General features: G+C 35.5%; 2 protein-coding genes, 1 long non-coding RNA gene and 1 pseudogene across 7 annotated transcripts; 1 reads left to right on the top strand and 3 right to left on the bottom strand.

Moving 5' to 3' along the window:
• Window positions 1–774: 774 nt before the first annotated feature.
• LOC142552291 (exocyst complex component EXO70A1-like) lies at window positions 775–3,910 on the bottom strand (annotated as a pseudogene).
• Window positions 3,911–5,984: 2,074 nt separating this feature from the next.
• On the top strand, window positions 5,985–9,501 carry LOC142552292 (serine/arginine-rich splicing factor RSZ22A-like). Of its 4 annotated transcripts, XR_012821727.1 has the most exons (8): window positions 5,985–6,138; window positions 6,428–6,531; window positions 6,963–7,051; window positions 7,188–7,410; window positions 7,503–7,613; window positions 8,350–8,523; window positions 8,683–8,888; window positions 9,124–9,501. XR_012821727.1 is itself a non-coding variant. In XM_075662021.1 (6 exons), exons 2-6 carry the CDS (start codon window positions 6,443–6,445, stop codon window positions 8,384–8,386), a joined length of 549 nt encoding a protein of 182 aa, XP_075518136.1. In that variant the 5' UTR covers window positions 5,985–6,138; window positions 6,428–6,442; the 3' UTR covers window positions 8,387–8,540. The 4 variants fall into 4 exon arrangements, 2 of the variants coding, with proteins under 2 accessions (XP_075518136.1, XP_075518137.1); XR_012821726.1 differs by having other exon boundaries at window positions 8,683–9,501; XM_075662021.1 differs by lacking the exons at window positions 8,683–8,888; window positions 9,124–9,501 and having other exon boundaries at window positions 8,350–8,540.
• A 1,195-nt stretch (window positions 9,502–10,696) lies between these two features.
• LOC142551050 (uncharacterized) lies at window positions 10,697–11,989 on the bottom strand. Its single transcript, XR_012821467.1, has 3 exons — window positions 11,531–11,989; window positions 11,181–11,424; window positions 10,697–10,723 (listed from the first exon to the last, which is right to left on the bottom strand). It is a non-coding gene; the product is annotated as an uncharacterized LOC142551050 (long non-coding RNA).
• A 725-nt stretch (window positions 11,990–12,714) lies between these two features.
• LOC142552294 (ubiquitin carboxyl-terminal hydrolase 18-like) lies at window positions 12,715–19,465 on the bottom strand. Of its 2 annotated transcripts, XM_075662024.1 has the most exons (12): window positions 19,064–19,465; window positions 17,697–17,868; window positions 17,524–17,612; window positions 17,348–17,433; window positions 17,060–17,222; window positions 16,789–16,912; window positions 16,225–16,382; window positions 14,969–15,053; window positions 14,613–14,825; window positions 14,445–14,506; window positions 13,901–14,080; window positions 12,715–13,603 (listed from the first exon to the last, which is right to left on the bottom strand). In XM_075662024.1, the coding sequence occupies exons 1-12, from the start codon at window positions 19,333–19,335 to the stop codon at window positions 13,087–13,089; spliced, it is 2,121 nt and encodes a 706-aa protein (XP_075518139.1). In that variant the 5' UTR covers window positions 19,336–19,465; the 3' UTR covers window positions 12,715–13,086. The 2 variants fall into 2 exon arrangements, with proteins under 2 accessions (XP_075518139.1, XP_075518138.1); XM_075662023.1 differs by having other exon boundaries at window positions 12,715–14,080.
• Window positions 19,466–19,480: the final 15 nt, after the last annotated feature.

The following is a 19,480-nucleotide window of genomic DNA, read 5'->3' on the forward strand; positions in this document are numbered from 1 at the left end:
ATATTGAATAAAGAAGTTTAGATATTACTAATTAATGTGAATTATTAAATTTTAATATATTTAATTCCATATAATTATATTTGTATGTGTATGCTCATAAATTTTTAAATGTATGATATTGTATCAATAATATATATAAGTGAATAAATTCTTTAATTCACAATCGTATGAATGAATTTTGAGTTATAATCAAATCAAGCCACAAATTCAAAAATAATAATAGAAAATAATTAAAACATCAATTTTTACATAATAATTAATCAAATAATAAATTTTAATTATTAAAAATAATTACTACTTGGGCCAATCAAATATTATAATTGTTTTGTTTTATATTTAATATTTTTAATAAAAAATAATAAATATTATTTTAAATCTTGTGAGTTTTTGTGATCACAAGTCAAAAAATAAAACGAATGACATTAATTCATTTTAAACAATCGTAAATAAATATCAGCACTAGAAAAAAATATCTCTAAAAGAATAAGAAAAACATATAGATAAGAAAAGAATGAATTAACTAGTGTTTGTATAAAGATTATTTTTAATAAAAATGAAAGTGAGTATACATGAGTTTTAGACATTTTTCATTTAATGTAACATATATAATTTTTTTATTTTTTTTTAAAAAATAATTGTTTGATATATTTTTCAATCAATTTATATCGAATAAAGAAAAAAATATCACATTGATTTTGAGTTTGAATCCGATACAGAAGAATTATTTGAGAAATAAAGAGATAAAAAACTAAATTAAATATTTAGGTAAAAAATTAAAACTGCCTATGCGATAGGTGGTGTGTGGCTGTTCCAGAACACCGGAAACAATAGAAACCAACCTTGTTCCAATAACACTTCTATTCTGAATTCTTACAGTTAATGTACCCTTCTACCTGTTCTTGTCGAAGAAACATGAAAAACTTCTGAACATCACATCAAACTAATCCCAAATAATTGGATGCTCGAAAATTGAAGGGAACTTCGTGCTGCTGCTTAAGCAGAGATTGAACAGGGAATGAATATATGTTATGAATAAATAGTTTATAATTAATTTTAAACAGATCGAAGTCATCAAGATGGCAGGTTCATCCGGCTGAAGAAAGGGTCTTCCGGAAGTTCAAATGACATTCACTCTCATCAGAATTCTTGTCACCAACCTAGGAATGATTCCCATATCGCCTGTGTTATTATATCTGAATGGGATTTGTGGACACGCTACTCAAATAGCCAATATATACACACAGTTGTAGATCATGGACTGATTCGAACAGATCTTGATGCATGGTTCTTCCAAATAGGCAATCACTTCACAGTTGGGGGAGTTTGATACTGATCAACAGCTCCATTATTAAATTTCCCACTCGGCTGCCTCACTTTAAAACTGAATTGCTTCATTGGCTTTGGATGGAACAGAGATTCGAACATTTTCTCTAAAGACTGAGCCGTATATTTGGCGTATTTGCTTGCACTTTGGTCTTGTTCAACCAACGGGCCATAATTCTGCATGTAGCTGCGATAAACTGGTACAATTGTCTGAATAATAACCTGGCATGTTCTCTCCCGCAAATCTTTTTCTGAAATAACCCAGTTGGACTGCTTTTTATACATGTTGTCAAACGCTTCATTAAAAGACTTTAACCTCTGTTTGACAAGATTCCGAGCCGTTGCACGCCCACCAGAAAAAAGAATCAGACCTTCCCGGCTTAAGAGAGCTGGAAGTTTTCCCCAGCTCTCACGAAAAAATGTAGTCAAATAGTACTCCTTGTACTGCTCGTGTTCTCTTAGCCAAGAATCTCCAAGAAGAGCACCAAGTTTCGTGCCTTTAAGATACTTATAGACATGCCAGTGATTGTTCATCAAGAATAAATAAGACGAAACGGCGTCTTCATAACCTTTGGACCATGTTTCCAAGTTCAGTTCGATGGCCTTGACCAAATTCAAAAGCTCGTCTGTGAGGATTCTCTCTTGGAATTTTTCATGCCTCCAACTTCTTTCAATGACTAGAACTTGCGTAAGAATCGGCTTATATTCATCCCCAAGAAGCTTATTGCAGTAGTCAGTGATAAAAGTCACCACTCTTGGAATACTACAATCCACAGGAGGTGGCGTGTGCTTCTGCAGTTCAACTTGAATCGAAAGCTCCCAGAAAATCTCGGAGGCGCCTTCTATCACCCTCTTGATTAGATCCCGAGTTAGATTTTGGATCTCCGCACAGGCTGCTCCGCCAAAGAGACGGTTGAAATCCAATCTTAGTTTATTTAAGGATGCAAAAACTTCCAGCAATTTCAAAAGTTTGATAGGATCCTTTTTACTCTCGGCGACTGTTTTACCAAACTGAAGGAAAGCAAGAAACCCGGCCTGGGAAGCTATTCTTGCAAAACACGACTTCCACACATCCAATCCCATCCTCTCAAACACATCATTGCAAAGTTTGTACTCAGATTCGAACAGGTGCTTCACGGCAAACTCCAAATGCCTACCCCACTGAGCTATGTATATTTCTATGCTTGCCACATCATTGAACTCAGACACAGATATTTCAAGGTAATCTAGATTTAGTGCTTGCAGACTCGCACGTACATTTGAGCTACGAACCTCAACATATATGGATATACACTTGTCAAGCCTGTCATTTAATATCAATCTCCCCAAAATAGCCTGTAACTTCTGGATAACAGCAACAGGCAAAGGTGATGGAGCAATGCAGGCCTGTTCGCCTGCCATGGTTGGAGAGGACATAGGCAATGGCACGCTATTCTCCATTAAAAGGCGCCTAAACTCATTTTGCAATCTATCCAATGAGACTACAAGAAGGCCCCCATCAAGATGGCCCTTTTCTTCACCCGCCTCAAGTTCCCGTAGACTGTTAAGTGCCTTTTTTAAACCCGAAATAAATCTTTCATCAGCCACCCTGTGATCCTCCAGATACTCCACGATATCAGCCAACCACTGAATTGCCATCCCGCAATTCTCCCCCAAGAACCTCAATGCCTCTTCAAGCCGTTTAAGCACACCAAGATACCCTGGAAGATCATATTGGGGATCGGATAACGATTTCTCAAGCCCATGAATGGCATCAAAAACCTTAAGAACAGCAGCAGCAGGGACCACGGCTCGATTTATATGACCACTAACAGCACCAAGGGCATCTCTTTGAGCCCTTATCGGTCTAATCACCAGTTCCAAAGCAGGCAGTCTTTGGCTAATCTCGTCCCAATCTTGGCCCAGCTTCTTCTAAAGACAACCCCAAAGCCTTGGATTTCTCTACACTGGCTTTTAGCAACTTCCTAGCAGATACCAAATTTTCATTGCCTTTATCCATCAGTGCCAATCAATTCACAAACAGCTCTATCCAATTTCAAATATTTACTCGATCATATTCTGCACCGACAGGTAAAAAGACTAATCTTTTTTGCACCTTTTCCTTTTATTTCTCGCTCTTTAACTCGGAATCAAACGAAACAATAAAAAATTAATCTGGGTTCCTGTATAACTCAACTTCCATTCTTTTCCTTCACCAGACTCCAACAAATCTTGACCTAAAAACACAAAATCAGTAATAAATCCCACCACGTGGACTCAAAACCGTAAAAATCAACACTTTCCTCTAAAAATACAACTTAAATATCATCTGCTGCTTAATGGGCCAGAAATACAGAAAAAAATGATAAACAAACTCACTTGGAATCTTTATGACGGATTGCCAATCAGAGGTCGGCGCAGCTCCACACCACAGGAGACGCGATCCAAAAATGTAATGAAACAACAAGACTCTGTAAAGAGAGAGAAGGAATCCTCTTAATCGAGAGCTGATAAGTGAGAAGGGTTTTGGCTCACCGTCTTTGCTGAAAGTCCAACGGATCGTTGCCAACACAGTAAACTACTCTTTTTCGACTTTTTTTAAATTATTATTAACAATGGACCTCGTTTTTTTCTCCGCTTTTTAGTTTTGTCTTTCTCTATCCTTTCCTTTTATGTATAGACAATGGGCAGCTGTATAAACCATAATAATGGTCGTAAAAGAATGTAATGATTCGATAGCTTGATCCAATTTTACAAGCAATTATTCCTTGTGGCAAAAAATTTATTTTCTAGAAACACTTTTTTGTTTTATTTCTTTAAAAAAAACCATGGACCAAAAAATAAATTTTGCCATAATTAATAAATGCTTGTAAATATAAGAATCCGTGTTTATAAGTGGCTATTTACGTTTATTCTTTTTCATTAGCTAAATTTACATTCAACAATGAGTTATTTCACATCTTCTTTATTTAATTATTTATAATATGAATTCTATTAAATAAAAATATTCATCTGTGTAAAACTAATACTGACGACCAAAGATTAGAGTAGAAAAGGAAAAAAGACAAGTGAAGAATGAAACAAGTAAACAACAGTGATCTTGTTAGGACTGATGCAATTTTTTCCAATTTAAGTTTATATTTTATCTTTTTTTTCCAGTTAGACTTGAAAATATAGTTTCGTTCAAGTTAAATTATAACACACGAGACTTTAACGTTTCAAATAACTTAAAATATTATAAAATTTTATTTTGGGAAATTTCAACATAATATTAAAATAAAAGGTGAGAAAAATAAGTGACGATTGGCAACCACAGACATAAGAGAGCAATCCCCAATTTGTGGGAAATATTAAAAGAGTAAAACAGCAATGCTCCAATCATATGCAAACAATGTCACCAAGCAAACAGAATAGAATATTTATGATGCATAGATATCTAATGTAACTTTAACTCGATCTCCAAAATCTTTTAAGTTCCATCCAATGTTCCCTTCAATCCTCCCAATCCTGCCACCGTCTCGCCGCAATTCTCCCTCCATCTTGAGCCCATGACCTAAAAATCCGCCGGCCGCCACCACTTTTTCCCCGAACTCTCGGTCGATCACTAAATCTTCACCGATTCACAAAACGTTCATAGATATTTTAGTTTTGACATAATAATATATACAATTTTAATCACAAAAAAGCAGGTGTCGTTATTGAGATGATTAATGTGTAAATGTTAAATAAAATCTATTTTTAAAAGAAAAAACAAATAAAATTTAGATGTACTATTGCAAAGGACTCCCCACTCGTACGTTTACCTCTCGGAAAATGTGATTCAACAACCATACTTTCTTTCATTTTGTTTTATATATTAGAATGACGATATTCGGGGATAGATCAGTATATCTAGTCAGTTGGGCGTAGGATACATGATTTAAATGTGAAAATATGGTAACGATAAACTAAACTCCATTTGAAATGAGAAGTTTCAATTTTTGGCTTGATTTTTTTGAAAGTTGTCGGAATATTATTTCATGTGGACAAACCAGCTTGAGTATGTAAGAATCCATTTGTATGACTTTGGACAAATTTTTTTTTTTTTTTTTTTTTCGAAAGCTATTAGATTCATTTTATATTGTTTTATTTAACATTAATATTTTTTTTACGTAGCTCGCATGTTAAAGAAGAAAACTTATATTTCATACATTCAGCGGGTAAGGCCTGATCCCTCTTACAATTATAATTAAGACGTTCATTACACCAACTTTTTACATATTTCGAAAATAAACGATATTATTAATTAATTACAAAGAATGATACGGTTGCAATTAGAATATTGTTTGACTAATAGTTAGCTGTTTGGAAAAATAAAAGAGATATTGATGTTACAACACTGCACCTCAAAGGGTGACAATTATATTGGAATTTTTAGTATTTATAATCCCAAACTAGGTATATTATGATAAATAAGTTTTAGTAAAGGAAATGTAGTTAAAACGGATTAATTAACATAAATGTATCCGTATTGCCATATTTTTCATTTTTTATTAATGAAATAATAAATTAAAAAATGTCCGAATCCAACGCATAAAAATGATAAATTGATAAATATCCACCGACGTGGGCCTTGTGTTATAGCTTTGTGGAGGCCCAAATGTACGTACAACTAGAGGAATTATTTTGTCCAGAATCAAAGCAGGGCTAAAATGGTAATTCTATATTCGTGCACCCGTTGTAGTGAATGAGATCTTCTATAAGATACCCGCTGCCCTTTCCCGTATGTCTTTATAATCAGTCTCTGGTGCCGCTAGGGTTTTCCCAAATTCGATCGAGGTTTCAGGTTTTTCTCTCGTAAGATTCCGCTATTTCATAGTATTGGATAATTTCTGTCACAGACTCTCTTTTCCTAGGTTCAGGATTGTTCCACAAGGAAATCCTGCGATTTTTTTCACCTTTTTTTCCCCGAGTTTGGTAAATGATTACCCGGTTCTCTTCGGATGTTTATTTATTTTTTGGAAAAATTGCCTGTTCTATCGCACAAATCAAACATCTTTTTTGGGTATTAGTCATGAATGGTTTTTTTTTTTTCGCGTTAAAGTTATGTTCAGATGGTGATCATATGTATTTTTGAGTTGGCCAGGAACTTTGATCCAAGATGTCGAGGGTTTATGTTGGAAATTTGGACCCGCGCGTATCTGAACGTGAACTTGAAGACGAATTTCGTGTATTTGGTGTTATCAGGAGGTAAAAACATCGAGTATTTGACTTGCTCTAAAGTCGTTTGTTTTACTTTGGATGTGGTGTTTTGCATTCTCAAGTGGTTTTTGGTGGCTAACGGCTTATGATTTACAGTTAGGATAACTCATTTAATGGTTTCGAATGATGAGTTATAATGGAGTGTTCTGATTTTTGTTGCTGGAGATTGCTCTAGTGAAATATTTATTATGAACAGCTTTTCAATCATGGACAAATATTTTGACCCAGCTACATGTGGCCAAAGAAGTCAAGTGTATGGTTTGACTCAGCTACAGGTGTCCAGCATGGAGTCCTACTCACGCTCTGACTCATGCATTCACTTGCATGCACGATATCTTCTTTAAGTTGTGCCTTTATGTATATTTATTATTACTGGAAGAACTTTTTTTTTTCCTTATGTATTTGAATTTTTTGTGCAGTGTGTGGGTTGCAAGGAGGCCTCCTGGCTATGCTTTCATCGATTTTGACGATCGAAGGGATGCCCAAGATGCCATTAGGGAGCTTGATGGTGAGATTTTCGTAGTTATCTCTTCTAAACGTAGTTATCTCCATAAAAAGTTGAGAAGTTTCGCAGGTTTTACTTTTTCCAAATTTCCAGTTGGTCCTCGTTCTGATCTGGCGATTATATTCTTGTTCCCGAATAGGTAAAAATGGTTGGAGAGTTGAGCTTTCACACAACTCAAAAAGTGGCGGCGGCGGCGGTGGTGGCCGTGGTGGGGGTCGTGGTCGTTCTGGATCTGATTTGAAATGCTATGAATGTGGCGAGCCTGGCCATTTTGCCCGTGAGTGCAGGATGCAAGGAGGTTCTGGAAGGCGTAGGAGTCGTAGCCCTCCTAGGTATCGCCGGAGCCCAAGTTATGGTAAAAGGTATGATAGGGCGATTTAGATGCGACGTTAAGTGTAAAGTCATTATGGTCACAATTAATTTTAAACCTGTTGTTTGCCTTTTGGTGGGTCAGGAGCTACAGTCCCCGTGGTCGCACTTCTCGACGTCGCAGCTTGTCTCCCAGGGGTCGCAGCCTCAGCAAGTCTCCATATCGTGGACGAGACGAGGTGCCATATGCCAACGGGTGAGATCATAAGTTTCCCTTCTGTGATATCTTCTCATATGCATATCTTATCTTTTAAGTTTTGTGGAGAATTTAATTTTTATTTACCATTCTAACATAGTATTGAGCGATCATCTAATTTTTTTTGTTAAATTACGTGACTTGTAGCTCGAACCAAATTTCGATGGATGAGATTATATGCGTTTGTTAGATAGCATGAACACACTTTAGGTCCTCTTGTATTCTTTTATTGAAATAAGATATATGCTTACCATGTGCTTTTACATGCAGAAGCTATATATCTGCTGTTGCTTGTGTTAAGATTTTCTCTCGATGTTTCTGTTTTATCGCATTTTGATACACATAAAAATGAAATGTACATCATGTATTACATGCCCTAATAGTATCTTTGTAAACTGCAGGATATTTTACAAAAAAATAATTGGACTTGATTACCATATTTCTGCTCTCCATACTGCAGGATATTTTTCAAAAAATATTTAGTCTTAATTACCATATTTCTGCTCTCCATTTTCCAATGTGCTTTCTTGCTCTTGAATGCTCCTGGCTGAGAAGGTGTTGTTTGTTTTAGCTCTTTTGAGCAAACTCGCTATGAGAATTGAAGATTGTCGTTGATGCATTGGTGTTCTGGTTATCTACGGGCTTTAGTATTTTGTGTGTTATACTCTCTTATTTTTTGTGGTCACATTATTCGATATTTACTAATTTTGGTTTTATTGGCTTATGATTTATGCAGAAATGGCATCAGGGAAAGGCGCAGGAGCAGGAGTTGAACTTGGATTAGTTAATAGTACTTGTATGTCTATGCAGGAGAATATCCATTGTGTGTTTAGTGCTTGGACTTATTAAGGCCTGTGTAAGTGGGGAGACGCCTACTCGGATTTGGTTGATTATCTTTACTACTTCAGTAGTAGGTTTGTCACTTTATCCGTTGTTGCCATCTTTCTTATGAGCTTTGGAACATTCTCAGTTGATCTTTTGAGCTCATGGATCAATATCAGTAGCTGATTTACTTTTAGAACTTCTCATAGTACTTGCTAAAAATCTATGTTTTGTTTTTGTCATCGAGGTGTTTACGTGCATCTGCCCTTTCTTGTGGTTTCGACCTTCACCGCACTGCTGTGGGATCTTCAATTCGAAATATTGTTTATCCCAGCTTGCTACTTTCTAGATGCTTCTTTTGATTGCATGTCTGCGGCTGTGATGCTTCTCTCAAATAATTATCGTATTTGATTAGATTTAAGGATGAAGAGCGGCTTCACACTCATCTCGAAGGTAATTAATTTATTAAATGGAAGTTGTGATTCGACTTACTGCGTTTAGCATTTGTTGGATTTTCCTTTTCAAATGGGCTCTGTGGCTTTACGAAGCGAATGTCTACCTTAAAGGGCTCCATATTTTGAATTAATAAACAAAACCTTGGACCTCATCTATTGCTGTCAGTTGCTTAGAGTGACAATAATCTGACCAATCTTTTCCCCTTGTGGAAATTTTTATTGAAACGATGAAGTTGGGTCTGAAGTTGGCGTCAATTTGGATCACTTTTTCCACAAGTTAATAAGAAAAAAAGTTATCCGTTCTAGCATCCCATCGATCCTGCCTTGTCTTGAAGTCTGGCTGCGTAAGTGAGAATGACGCTATAGATCCTTCATGCCTGTCAAAAGAGGGGGTACAGAAGCTGAGGAAGTCTATTTATGTGCTTTTTGTTTATTTGTGACAAGTCCTTACTCCTCCGATTTTCTGCTGATAATGTGTTTAATTGGTGGCCGAACCTCTGCTGAACGTAATATTGAATGTAGAATTTGTACGCATTATTTATGCATGCACTGATGCACAATGCACATGTATTACTCATTATATATTTATGCTGAAAAATGATTCTGATAAATCCATGTAAAATTTTAGACGTATAAATATTTCGTGCCGACCCCATTTCATGTTCTGCTCCTAAATCTCTCAAGACACTTGGCTTGATATAGCTTTTGAATTGCTAAATAGTGTATGTTTGTCAGCGGTTCAGTTATGAATCAACTAGTAAATCGATGAGATACGTGGCAAACATCCATCCAGCAAAGTACAACGACGCTGGTTATTTTTATTTTTATATTTGAAAGTCGTTATATAAATAAATCACCAACTTATATTAAAAATACAACGGTTAGAAAACTCAACCAACTCATGGGTCGAAACTCTGAAATCTCCATCAAGAACATGTAAAAAAAGCGAGTGGAAGCGTGGCTCCTCCTCAAATAATTTTGGAGTGTACACGATAAAAACAACAGGAAAGTATTACTCCATCTGCAATCGAGCACAAAAAATAGACTCGAGTGGAAGTTGTCCTACACACATTAATGCTAGCAAACACATCAAAAAGATGTCTTCAGTCTAAACATATATATATATTTGTTTTAAAGTGAGGGTCAATGATTCAAGAATTTCCGCACAAAACATAGAATATTAACAACTGGGAGTCTAGGATGATAGAAACGGAAGGAAGAAACTACCGACAATTTTATTTTTTTCCAAACTCTGAACCACTAAAAATACCACTCGAGATCTGTTAAAGATAACTTTATACACTCCCAGTCCCATCACGAGATACATAATTCTTTGATTATGTTCCAATGCCATTGATACAAAACCAAGCTATTCCATTACATTAACTTATCGATCTCCTTATGTTGGAAATTAAACTAAATTACAATAAAACTGATCTCAACGACAAGATTTAGAGCTTCAAGAACAAGTTCGACGTGAGAAAATGCGCCCGAGTGATGACCAAAAAGCCCGATGTGTGCGAGGTTACAGATAAATTTGATGACACCAAGTTAATCATATTGATACTTAGGTGATTTTGTAATTTCTTTAGAACAAATTACATCCGCCTCAGTACTAAAATTCCCTTGTTTTTAAAGCATTACCGTCTCTAGCCCTTGTGCATGAGCAACCACAGAAAATTTCTAAAAATGTTTATAAATGTATGAACATGAATCGAGATCTGACCTTGGAAAAAAGTATCGACATGGAATTCGGAAATTCTCCGGTAATTATGATGAGGAATAGCAGAAAAAGTAATGATAAAATGCAGTTAAAAGAACAGACAGAGTCACCTGAAATTTAACGGGAACAGACAGTACATTAGAGAAACTTCGTGAAAACTCAGATGCGAGAATTTATCTATGTTGAATAAAATTATGATATCAAACAAAGTAATAAGAAAGGTAAAGACACATTTTCATATCTGACCATCACTTTGTGCAAATACTAAAGGTGGACTACAAAAAATTATTTTCTCTCTGAAGTACTATGTAGGAAACTACAAACTTACACAAAGGCCATTTTATTTGTATAAATGCAATAGAGATGCAATCAAAATATACCGTAATCAACAGAACATGTGGAGCCAACCTCCAGAAATTATCACAGCACAAATAACACATATTCGATGATTGAATAATATGATCATAAAAGGAATCAAATTGGTTCTTTTATTACCCTTTTTTATTTTTGCCATAAAACAATATATTGAAAGGCTCTGACAACAAGACTTCAATAGAATTTATAAACCTGAGTTGTAGGTCTCCCCTTTCCAGTAAAGAATCCAGCTACAAGCACAGCAAGTGGTGTTAATCGTTTGATGGCAATGTACATCGGAATATTTACTCCTTTCAAGCTTGCTAAAGCGAAGGCCACATTAGCGTTGTAGAATAAGGAAACTGGTACAAGTTTTTTCGCCGTTTCTACGTTCAATTCTTTGGCATTTGTATATCCCATAACTCTACTATCGAATGAGCGAAGTTGTCACCAATTGCTACAGCACCTCAAATTAATATAAAGGAATGCTGAGTAAAGACCCACAAAAAAAACAAGGTTATAAGTAAAAAAAATGCATTTTCACGCATACGATTTATGTGTACCTGGAGTGTGAGAAGGGTCATTGAATGTGCATACTGCATAAGCACTGCTTTATTGATGAAAACCATCGCCATCCAGGCAATTCCACATGATACGGCAGCAAACAAACTGCATCACAGATGCTACAAGTTAATCACAACAGTAGTCCCAAAATGCTTCAATGCTAGAATTTTTCATTTTTTAGCATTAGTGTAAGCGCTGAATGGCTCTGATAATCACTCATTTTGAAATTTTTTTTCCCATTATTTTTTCCAAAACCACAAACAAGATACGGAAACTCCTAAACACCATTCAAACGCGGACTCTTATTCTAAATTACTCCAAGAATCATGTGATCACACCAACAAATCTTAATAATCCAATTAGCTCATCAGTTCGCGAACTGTTTCTGGTCACAGCAGTAGCGTGGTAAAAATAAAAAGCAAATGAACCAGACAAAGAGAGAAAGGTAAATAAAGTGAGCAAATGACGCGATTGTACGTATAAGTAGTTCATCATTTCATTCGGGGTATTTTTCAATCGATCAACTTTTTTTTTTTAAGAAAATGATCTTTTCAAATATATTTGAAATACACTTGAGAGGTCATTTTCTTAAAAAAAAAAAATTGACCGATGTTATTTAACTAATTTGTCCTCATCATTCACAGTTATATATATGATCACGGTGGAAAAGATATATCCGTTGCTCCCAACTGCCGCGTTGCTGCCTTTTTCCAGCTACTTCATTGCCTAAATACAACCAACACTTTCAACTTTGCCAAAGCCCACGTTGTGATCAGACGTATTATCTCATTATTCTCATAATTATTATTATAAATTAAAATTATTGTGTTAAAGAAGATTTATTAAGAGTTAAGCTTGAAGGATGCCTGGACGTTAAAAATTTGTAACATACTTGGTCTCACTTTTCGTTATAAATCGTACTCCAATTGTTTTAGAAAAGTATCATTCAGTAATCTTTCTTTTCTTTTCTTTTTTTTTTTTTTTTTGAGAATAAAAGTAATATTTCTTTTCTAAGTTCCGAATTTTTCATTTGGAGACCGAAGTTAACAACAGCTCAAGACATCGGAAGGGAATACTAGAACACTTTTTTCAAAAAAATACGTTCAAATAGGGATGTATTATTTAGTGGGCCAGTTTAAATTTCAAAGCTATAAAAAAGTTGGAAAAAAAAAAGTCTTGCAGTGAGTCGTAAAGTTTCAGCACCCCAAAATGAATTAAACGTATCCACTACATTTCAATGAAATACAAGAACATCCAAGATTTCTGGTAAATATCGAAACCGTGGAGAAAAATTCCCAGGCATCCATTTGTGACGATGGGATCGTTGAATGATATCAACGCGTAAAAAATACAACTTTAAATCGATCACCTTCGACATCTAACGAACATGACTGCCTATCTGATCATGTTAAAATCTTTCACACAAACCACCGAGATGATTTCCGACCAATTTCTCATACTTGAATTTGAGACCATATGTGCATCTTCGTAAGACGTCCTTTCAAGTAATTTATCCTAAAAAACCGTTTGAAGATACTATGGTATCCATGGGCTTTCACCAATGATCGAGTTTTAATCTCAATGTTTCCTCCTTGATAATGTTACTTTTGATTCCCTCGCCATATGCAGCTTGCTCACCAGAATCGCCATTTTCAAGAACCTTAGGTGTAACAGATTTAGTTGACAATTCTCCATTCGTAAGTGCTGAAGTCGGCATTTGCTCATTATTCAAGATGCGGCCATTCTGAAACGACAAGCTTGTACCTTTATTTCGTGGACGTTTATCAAGAAAACCAGAAACAAAAAGTGGCTTCAACTTTGCTCCAGAATTTTCTCCATTTGATTTCTTAACTGCAACTGGAGTATCATCAGGGAACATTGAAACATTTCCACAGTTGCCATTTTCAGGAAATACCGTGGAACTGGACGAGTTCTCTTCTATTAGAACCTCACCATTGGTGCAAGCCTTGAAAGAAACATCTTGTGTGTCACCGTTATCCAAGATGTAGTTTGCAGCAGCAGGTGGATTTCCACTCGACATTCTGAATAAACCTTCTTTGATATTCTTTTCCCTGCACCAAGGTTCATTTTCCACATCAGATAAGGGGGAGAGATTTCGAAATTTGCAGACATCTGGTTGTAGGAAACAGTTAACAGTCAAGGAAGTAGTATCAGAAGCTGGTGGAATAGAATGCTCCGCAGAAAAAGCGACTTCATTAAGTGTCGGGGATTCTTCTCTGCTTTTGTTAAGATCAACATCCATGACTACAGGAAAACATTCTTCCGAAGAGAGGGATTTTAAGTCTTTTATTGCACATTCTGCATCACTGACCAAAGATGATTCTTCATGATTTTTCCAGATCACTGACTTTAAATTACAAGAAGACAGCTGCTCGGAATTGACTGGGACTGGACTACCAAGCAATTCTGCAGCAGAATATTCAGCAGGTTGATTCAGAGAAAGATCTAATTCTTGTAATTTCATGTTCTCCTTTTCTTCTTTTCCTAAAGATTCATCAGGAAGTAAGCACGACGGACGAGCACAAATCCTGTAAAAAATAACACATAACAAACATCATTATACACCAATCATAATAGTAATTTTAAAGGACATAAAAGGCTGATCAGCATTAGTCATGCACAGCAGCAGATAATCTGAACAGAAGATACACTCAAAAGCATATTTAACCTATGCAGCACTCTTTTGGCTATTGTTTTAGCAAAGAGCCTGTCATGATGGATAAATAATTGGTGAAACAGAGAAGACAAGAGAAGTATACTGAGAGCTTTCAGCGGTTTGCCGTATTTAGATGTAAGAAAATATGACAATACTTGGAGCCTCTGAGATTGAAAATATTGCATCGATATAAATCTATAGGGTAACTTGTCTGTGTATTAAACGAGAGGACTGACCTGCTATATAAGAGCATATAAGCTCCTTGCGAAAGCACCTCATCCAAATCAGCGCTAGCAACCTAATAAAAGAGAACATTAGCTCATCAGCTAAATATGTTATGGGAGTTCAGTGAAAAATAATCATAAATGCATGCATTCAAACAAAACATGTTCCTACAATGTTACCTTACAATCATCAATCATGTACCAATTACCACGAAAGTCCTTAATGTAGCAGATGTAGTGGCCAAAATATGATGCATTCAGCATGTCCACGTGTACAATAACTGCATAGAGCTTGTAAACATCATTTCCATCTGCTAACTCACCCATGTAAGGGCTGAGATCTAGTGTCTCCGGGAAAGTCACCCTCTTATTAAGTTTCCCAAATCTACCACTCTGCAGGAACATGGGGAAAAATTTTCAAGACACTCCATAAACAACTGGATGAATCCCTCTAACTCAGGCCTTCCCTCCCCACCAAGGCAAAAGCGAAAAATGGGTCACAGTGGTAAAAAAAATGGAGGAGTGCGTCAGATTACCTGAAACCTCTTCAAGGCAATTGTAAGGATGTTTGGCGAACAACGGATTGTAAGGCGTTTCCATGCCATAACATAATCATTGCAGCTGCAGGGAAACACATGCTAATTGGCGAAATCCAGCATACGAGTCCATTACAAATCAAAGAATACATCATGGGATCATAATTGACAGGATTAAGATAACAACACATCTTTTATATGATTTGATTATTATTTAAATTCAGGAAAGACTTTCTACAATATTTACCCCAACAAATTCTCCATTGTAGAAAGAGATGATAACTGTAATTTAAAATAGAGACATGGATAGAGTTTCAGCAGTTTGGGAATTGGTTGGTGAATGTAGGTTTTTATGATCGAACTAAATAAATCCCAAGCTACGTTGCATACTCCCATTACTCAATCATACTATTTTAAAATTCATGTGGGATCAAAACAAGAATATAGATATAGGGTTTTCTGTACATATCATGAAAAAGCGTGACTGTTGCTGTTCTCGTAAATAAATAGTGACCATATTTCTAACAGTCGTATTGCAGTTATAGGTAACAGACCATGGATATTCTATCCATCTGTATGATTTACTCTTTTATAAGACTATGTCTATCCAACCATTCTCTGTCTCTATGATTTTAAATACAACATTGTGCTAAATTTTAACAATTTATCTTTTGTGCTTTAGGTTGAAGCTTTCAGAAAAAATTTCTGGGTTCAACTTGAGAAGTGTTGGAATCAAAATAAATATTCCATGATCATACTTGATATTATTAAGATTGATATGATTTGATAATGATTTAGATTTAGAAAATATTTTCTGTCACATTTACCCACATATTCTTCCACATACATAAGAGAGAATAATTTTAATCTAAACTAACGAGACATCAATGAAGCTCAGCTCTGTATGCATTTTGTTGTAAATGTTAGTTATTAAGACCAAACCACATGTGTGTTGTTGCATACTATCTTCACTATATTTCTAATGAAGCGTAGGCTTGACAAAACATTTATGTAATAAAATCAGTTTTAAAAAGGGAAAACGCATAACTCACTTCCAACAGGTAATTCTACTTTGTTATTAAGTGGATATATTATCATTGTGAGGAATTCGTATAAATTTTTATCACAAGTTTATCAGGTTAGCTGATTTAAGGTGAATTCAACCTAATTTTTAATAGAAAACGCAAGTCCTAAGGACTATCCATCTTTATGGAATACAAATGATTGAGAACAGTTTCAGAATATAGGAAGATTACCCATCACATTTATACATATTATCCCCATGAAGCCATTCTTTGGCAGTAAACTGATCCAAACATTCCTCCAAAGATCCAGCATCCCCATGTATTTCAACAGTTAAATCCATTATATTCTCAAACTGGTTTGAAACATTATTGCATTTTGTGCATATAACCTGAAAGCAGAGGGAAATAATCAAAATATGTATAAATTAACAAATATATGAATGGTTTAACGAAATTAACAAAATTCTAGACAAAGAAGAAAAGAACTGCCTGATTTCTATACTTCTCAGCTAAAACCAATGAAACTTCTCCCACTAATTGCAACATGTTGACAATCGTGTCATGTGATAGCTCACGTGCCAAGCGTTTATGATCCCCATCATGAGAATATCAGGGAAGCACAGAAGTTTAGACAGGATATTTGAGCCATGGCATCCAGTACGCAAACAAAAAATCAAGCAGACAGAAGTTCCAACTTAAGGATCTTTAATCATCTCAGTATAGAAATTGCATGCTCAAAAAACAAAGAGGAATAAATAATAGAATAAAAGCTTAAGATTCGTCAAGTCAAGCTACCTGAGATTGAAGACGACCACCAAATATATGTTGAATAAGACTCGTCTCCTGATAGCTAGGATGAATAGCCTTTTCTCCACCAAATTCATCAAGGCAGACTGATTGCATTGTGTCAATGGCAAACCTACGTATAAATAAAATTGGTGTTACAAAAGAAGCATTTGAAAACAATTAATGAAAAACGAAACTGAGGTTCATTCTGCAGCCAGAAAAATCTAGAAAGGGCAAGAAATGTCAAATATAAGACAAGGAACCCAGAAGAAATAAGGACCTCATGAACTCGTGGGCATCCTCCTGTTTCCCATATCCAAGATTGCCACCAATATTAGGCAATCTTGAAAGGATATTAATAGGAGAAAATGGATTAAGATTTCGGGTAGTCCTTTCTACGTGAATTTGAAGTTCACACGTGAAGCACCAATCATCCCTTTGACCTGGTAAATTTTATAAGGACATTTTTTTAAAAAAAGGAATCTTCAATTAACAATACAAATGAAATAAGTGCGAGATATTTTAAAGAACATAATGAGATGTAAATAGTTTTAATCAATCAACTTACATTCTACTCGGTGGCCTTTCTCCATCAGGTAAGCAACAAGTGGACGCGTGTAACCAAGACATTGGAGAACTACGTTAGCAAAGCAGCTGCATAGGGGGCAAAAGGAAACAAAAGGTTTGATAGATGGGAAGTTTGCACAGTACTATGGCATGAAAGGAAACATTCCCTAAACTTACCTGTTTCCACAATTCAGAAGTCCACAAGGAGGATAACCAGGACTGTTCCAATTGAAGAGTTCAACGAATTCCTCGTACGGAAAAAGTATCTGAGACCATAAATGAAGCATAGTTCCAACAAAATAGCAGTAAAAAATTACGTAAGCAGCCTACAAAATAGATAGAAGTTTAACCTTTTTTGACTGTTTGAGAATCTTGATGCTTCCACCTAGAGGAACTACTGATGCTTTCCTTCCCCTCAATGCAGATGTAGATTGCATAAAATTAGCTTTAGAAGATGATTGTAGGTCCTTGCATTTTGTCTTGTGCTCTGAATTCCAGTGAGTTCTTTGGCAAGCTTCAGAGCTAAATTTAAAGGTACAGAAAATTGAGATATGCAGCTATAGCAGTTGAAAGAGCCAGCGGAAAATTTAGCATACATAGTATTGCTCCTGTTAAATATCGTAAAATGGCATCTGGTATGGGAAAGAATACACAGGTGACAGAATCTTTATATTCTTTAGTCTCACTTAGTTTACAAAGCATTTTTAGTAGCCATAATTAGTAAAAAAAAAAAGGCGTTAAAGGGATCAGTTCGATGTCTAAACCAAAAACAGTACCAGCGTATTAGCATAAAGCGTGATTACTGAATAAAAGCAGATATGCTGCCTATACAATTGGATTTCAACATCATTGAGATAAGGTTTCTGTGCATATCCACAACACCTTCAATCACCCTTCACCGCAAACAGTAGCAGTTATTTTCTTGTTAATAAGACTTAGTCCAGCCTCCAGGAGTAAGAAATAGTGATCATTGCATAATCCTTAATAATTAGAGAGAGAAAGATTCAGGAAAAACAGTTGTTTAGCATTCCCATTCTGCCTATTACCTCATTAAATGGGATTTAAGCTAGATCGAGTTCCAAAAACAGAGAATAATTGTAATATAGATAACTGCAAACAATTTGTAGCATAAGTACAGTAAATCTGATATTAGTTAACAGCAATAACAATACAGTGAATTTGCTCTTTCTACTCATTATCGTTATTATATCTACCATGTTGAATAAGGATAAAACTTGAAAATGAGTATCCACCCAGCACGCACCTGTGCAACTACGTACATAGCCCAGTTCCAACAACAAAAAATCAAGCACAAGGCGTATCACTAAATAAAGAACTACATTTGAAAAAAAAAGAAGAAATAAGTAGAAAATCTAATAACCTAGTACAAAAACGCATGCACATAATTCCATTCCAATTCCAAAACAGTAGTGCATAGCTTAACTGAACAAAATTAAACCCTTAAACCCATTCTACAATGACCACAGATTAATTAAATTAGAAAATATCTACTACTTCGTATAAATGAATAAATATATAAAGCAGTAAAAAATTTAATAACCCACTTGACAAAGACATGCGCATAAATACAATTACAAAACAGTAATACATAACATGCTGAACAAAATTAAACCCACAAAACACATAAGCAATACAATAGTGCCCCCAAATTGTATCGTAAATATATCTACCACATAAATTCCAACACGTAGCATACCAGTACTTGACCATCTTGCAACGGGCGCACTGCTTCTTCGTCAAATTACCGCAAACCGCGCATGATTCAACACTACCAGCGGCGCCGCCACTGGGGGCCGTCTCCATCTTCTTGCTAACCGACGAATAATCGGAGGCCGAAGAATCGAAATTGGAGTCCATCATAAAAAATCTCGACGCAGTGTTCCGAATCAGATACAGCAATCCAAATATCAACAAAAAGGCTGTTACCACGAATTGCAGAAACCCGTTGAGATCCACCGCTACATGCATTTACAACTTGGAATTTCCTCGTATCAAAAAAACTTCCGATTCAATTATAACGAAATTAAACATTAATTGAAGATATAATACTCTGATCTCGGTGAACGGAGACGGAGGAGGGATTTCCGGGTTAGTGAAAGATTATGAATTATAT

The sequence above is a fragment of the Primulina tabacum genome, chromosome 7 (assembly GCF_025594145.1).
Source record: "Primulina tabacum isolate GXHZ01 chromosome 7, ASM2559414v2, whole genome shotgun sequence".
NCBI classification, from domain to species: domain Eukaryota; kingdom Viridiplantae; phylum Streptophyta; class Magnoliopsida; order Lamiales; family Gesneriaceae; genus Primulina; species Primulina tabacum.

Bases quoted from the DNA above. Each gene is read 5' to 3' on its own strand.
- LOC142552294 (XM_075662023.1), bottom strand. From the start codon at position 19,335: ATGCATGTAGCGGTGGATCTCAACGGGTTTCTGCAATTCGTGGTAACA. The intron at 17,613-17,696 runs GTTAAACTTCTA...TTATGGTCTCAG, and splicing joins TTCTCAAACAGTCAAAAAAG to ATACTTTTTCCGTACGAGGA. The intron at 14,507-14,612 runs GTAACATTGTAG...CTCTTTTATTAG, and splicing joins ACATGATTGATGATTGTAAG to GTTGCTAGCGCTGATTTGGA.
- LOC142552292 (XM_075662021.1), top strand. From the start codon at position 6,443: ATGTCGAGGGTTTATGTTGGAAATTTGGACCCGCGCGTATCTGAACGT. The intron at 7,411-7,502 runs GTATGATAGGGC...TTGGTGGGTCAG, and splicing joins AGCCCAAGTTATGGTAAAAG to GAGCTACAGTCCCCGTGGTC. The intron at 7,614-8,349 runs GTGAGATCATAA...TGATTTATGCAG, and splicing joins GAGGTGCCATATGCCAACGG to AAATGGCATCAGGGAAAGGC.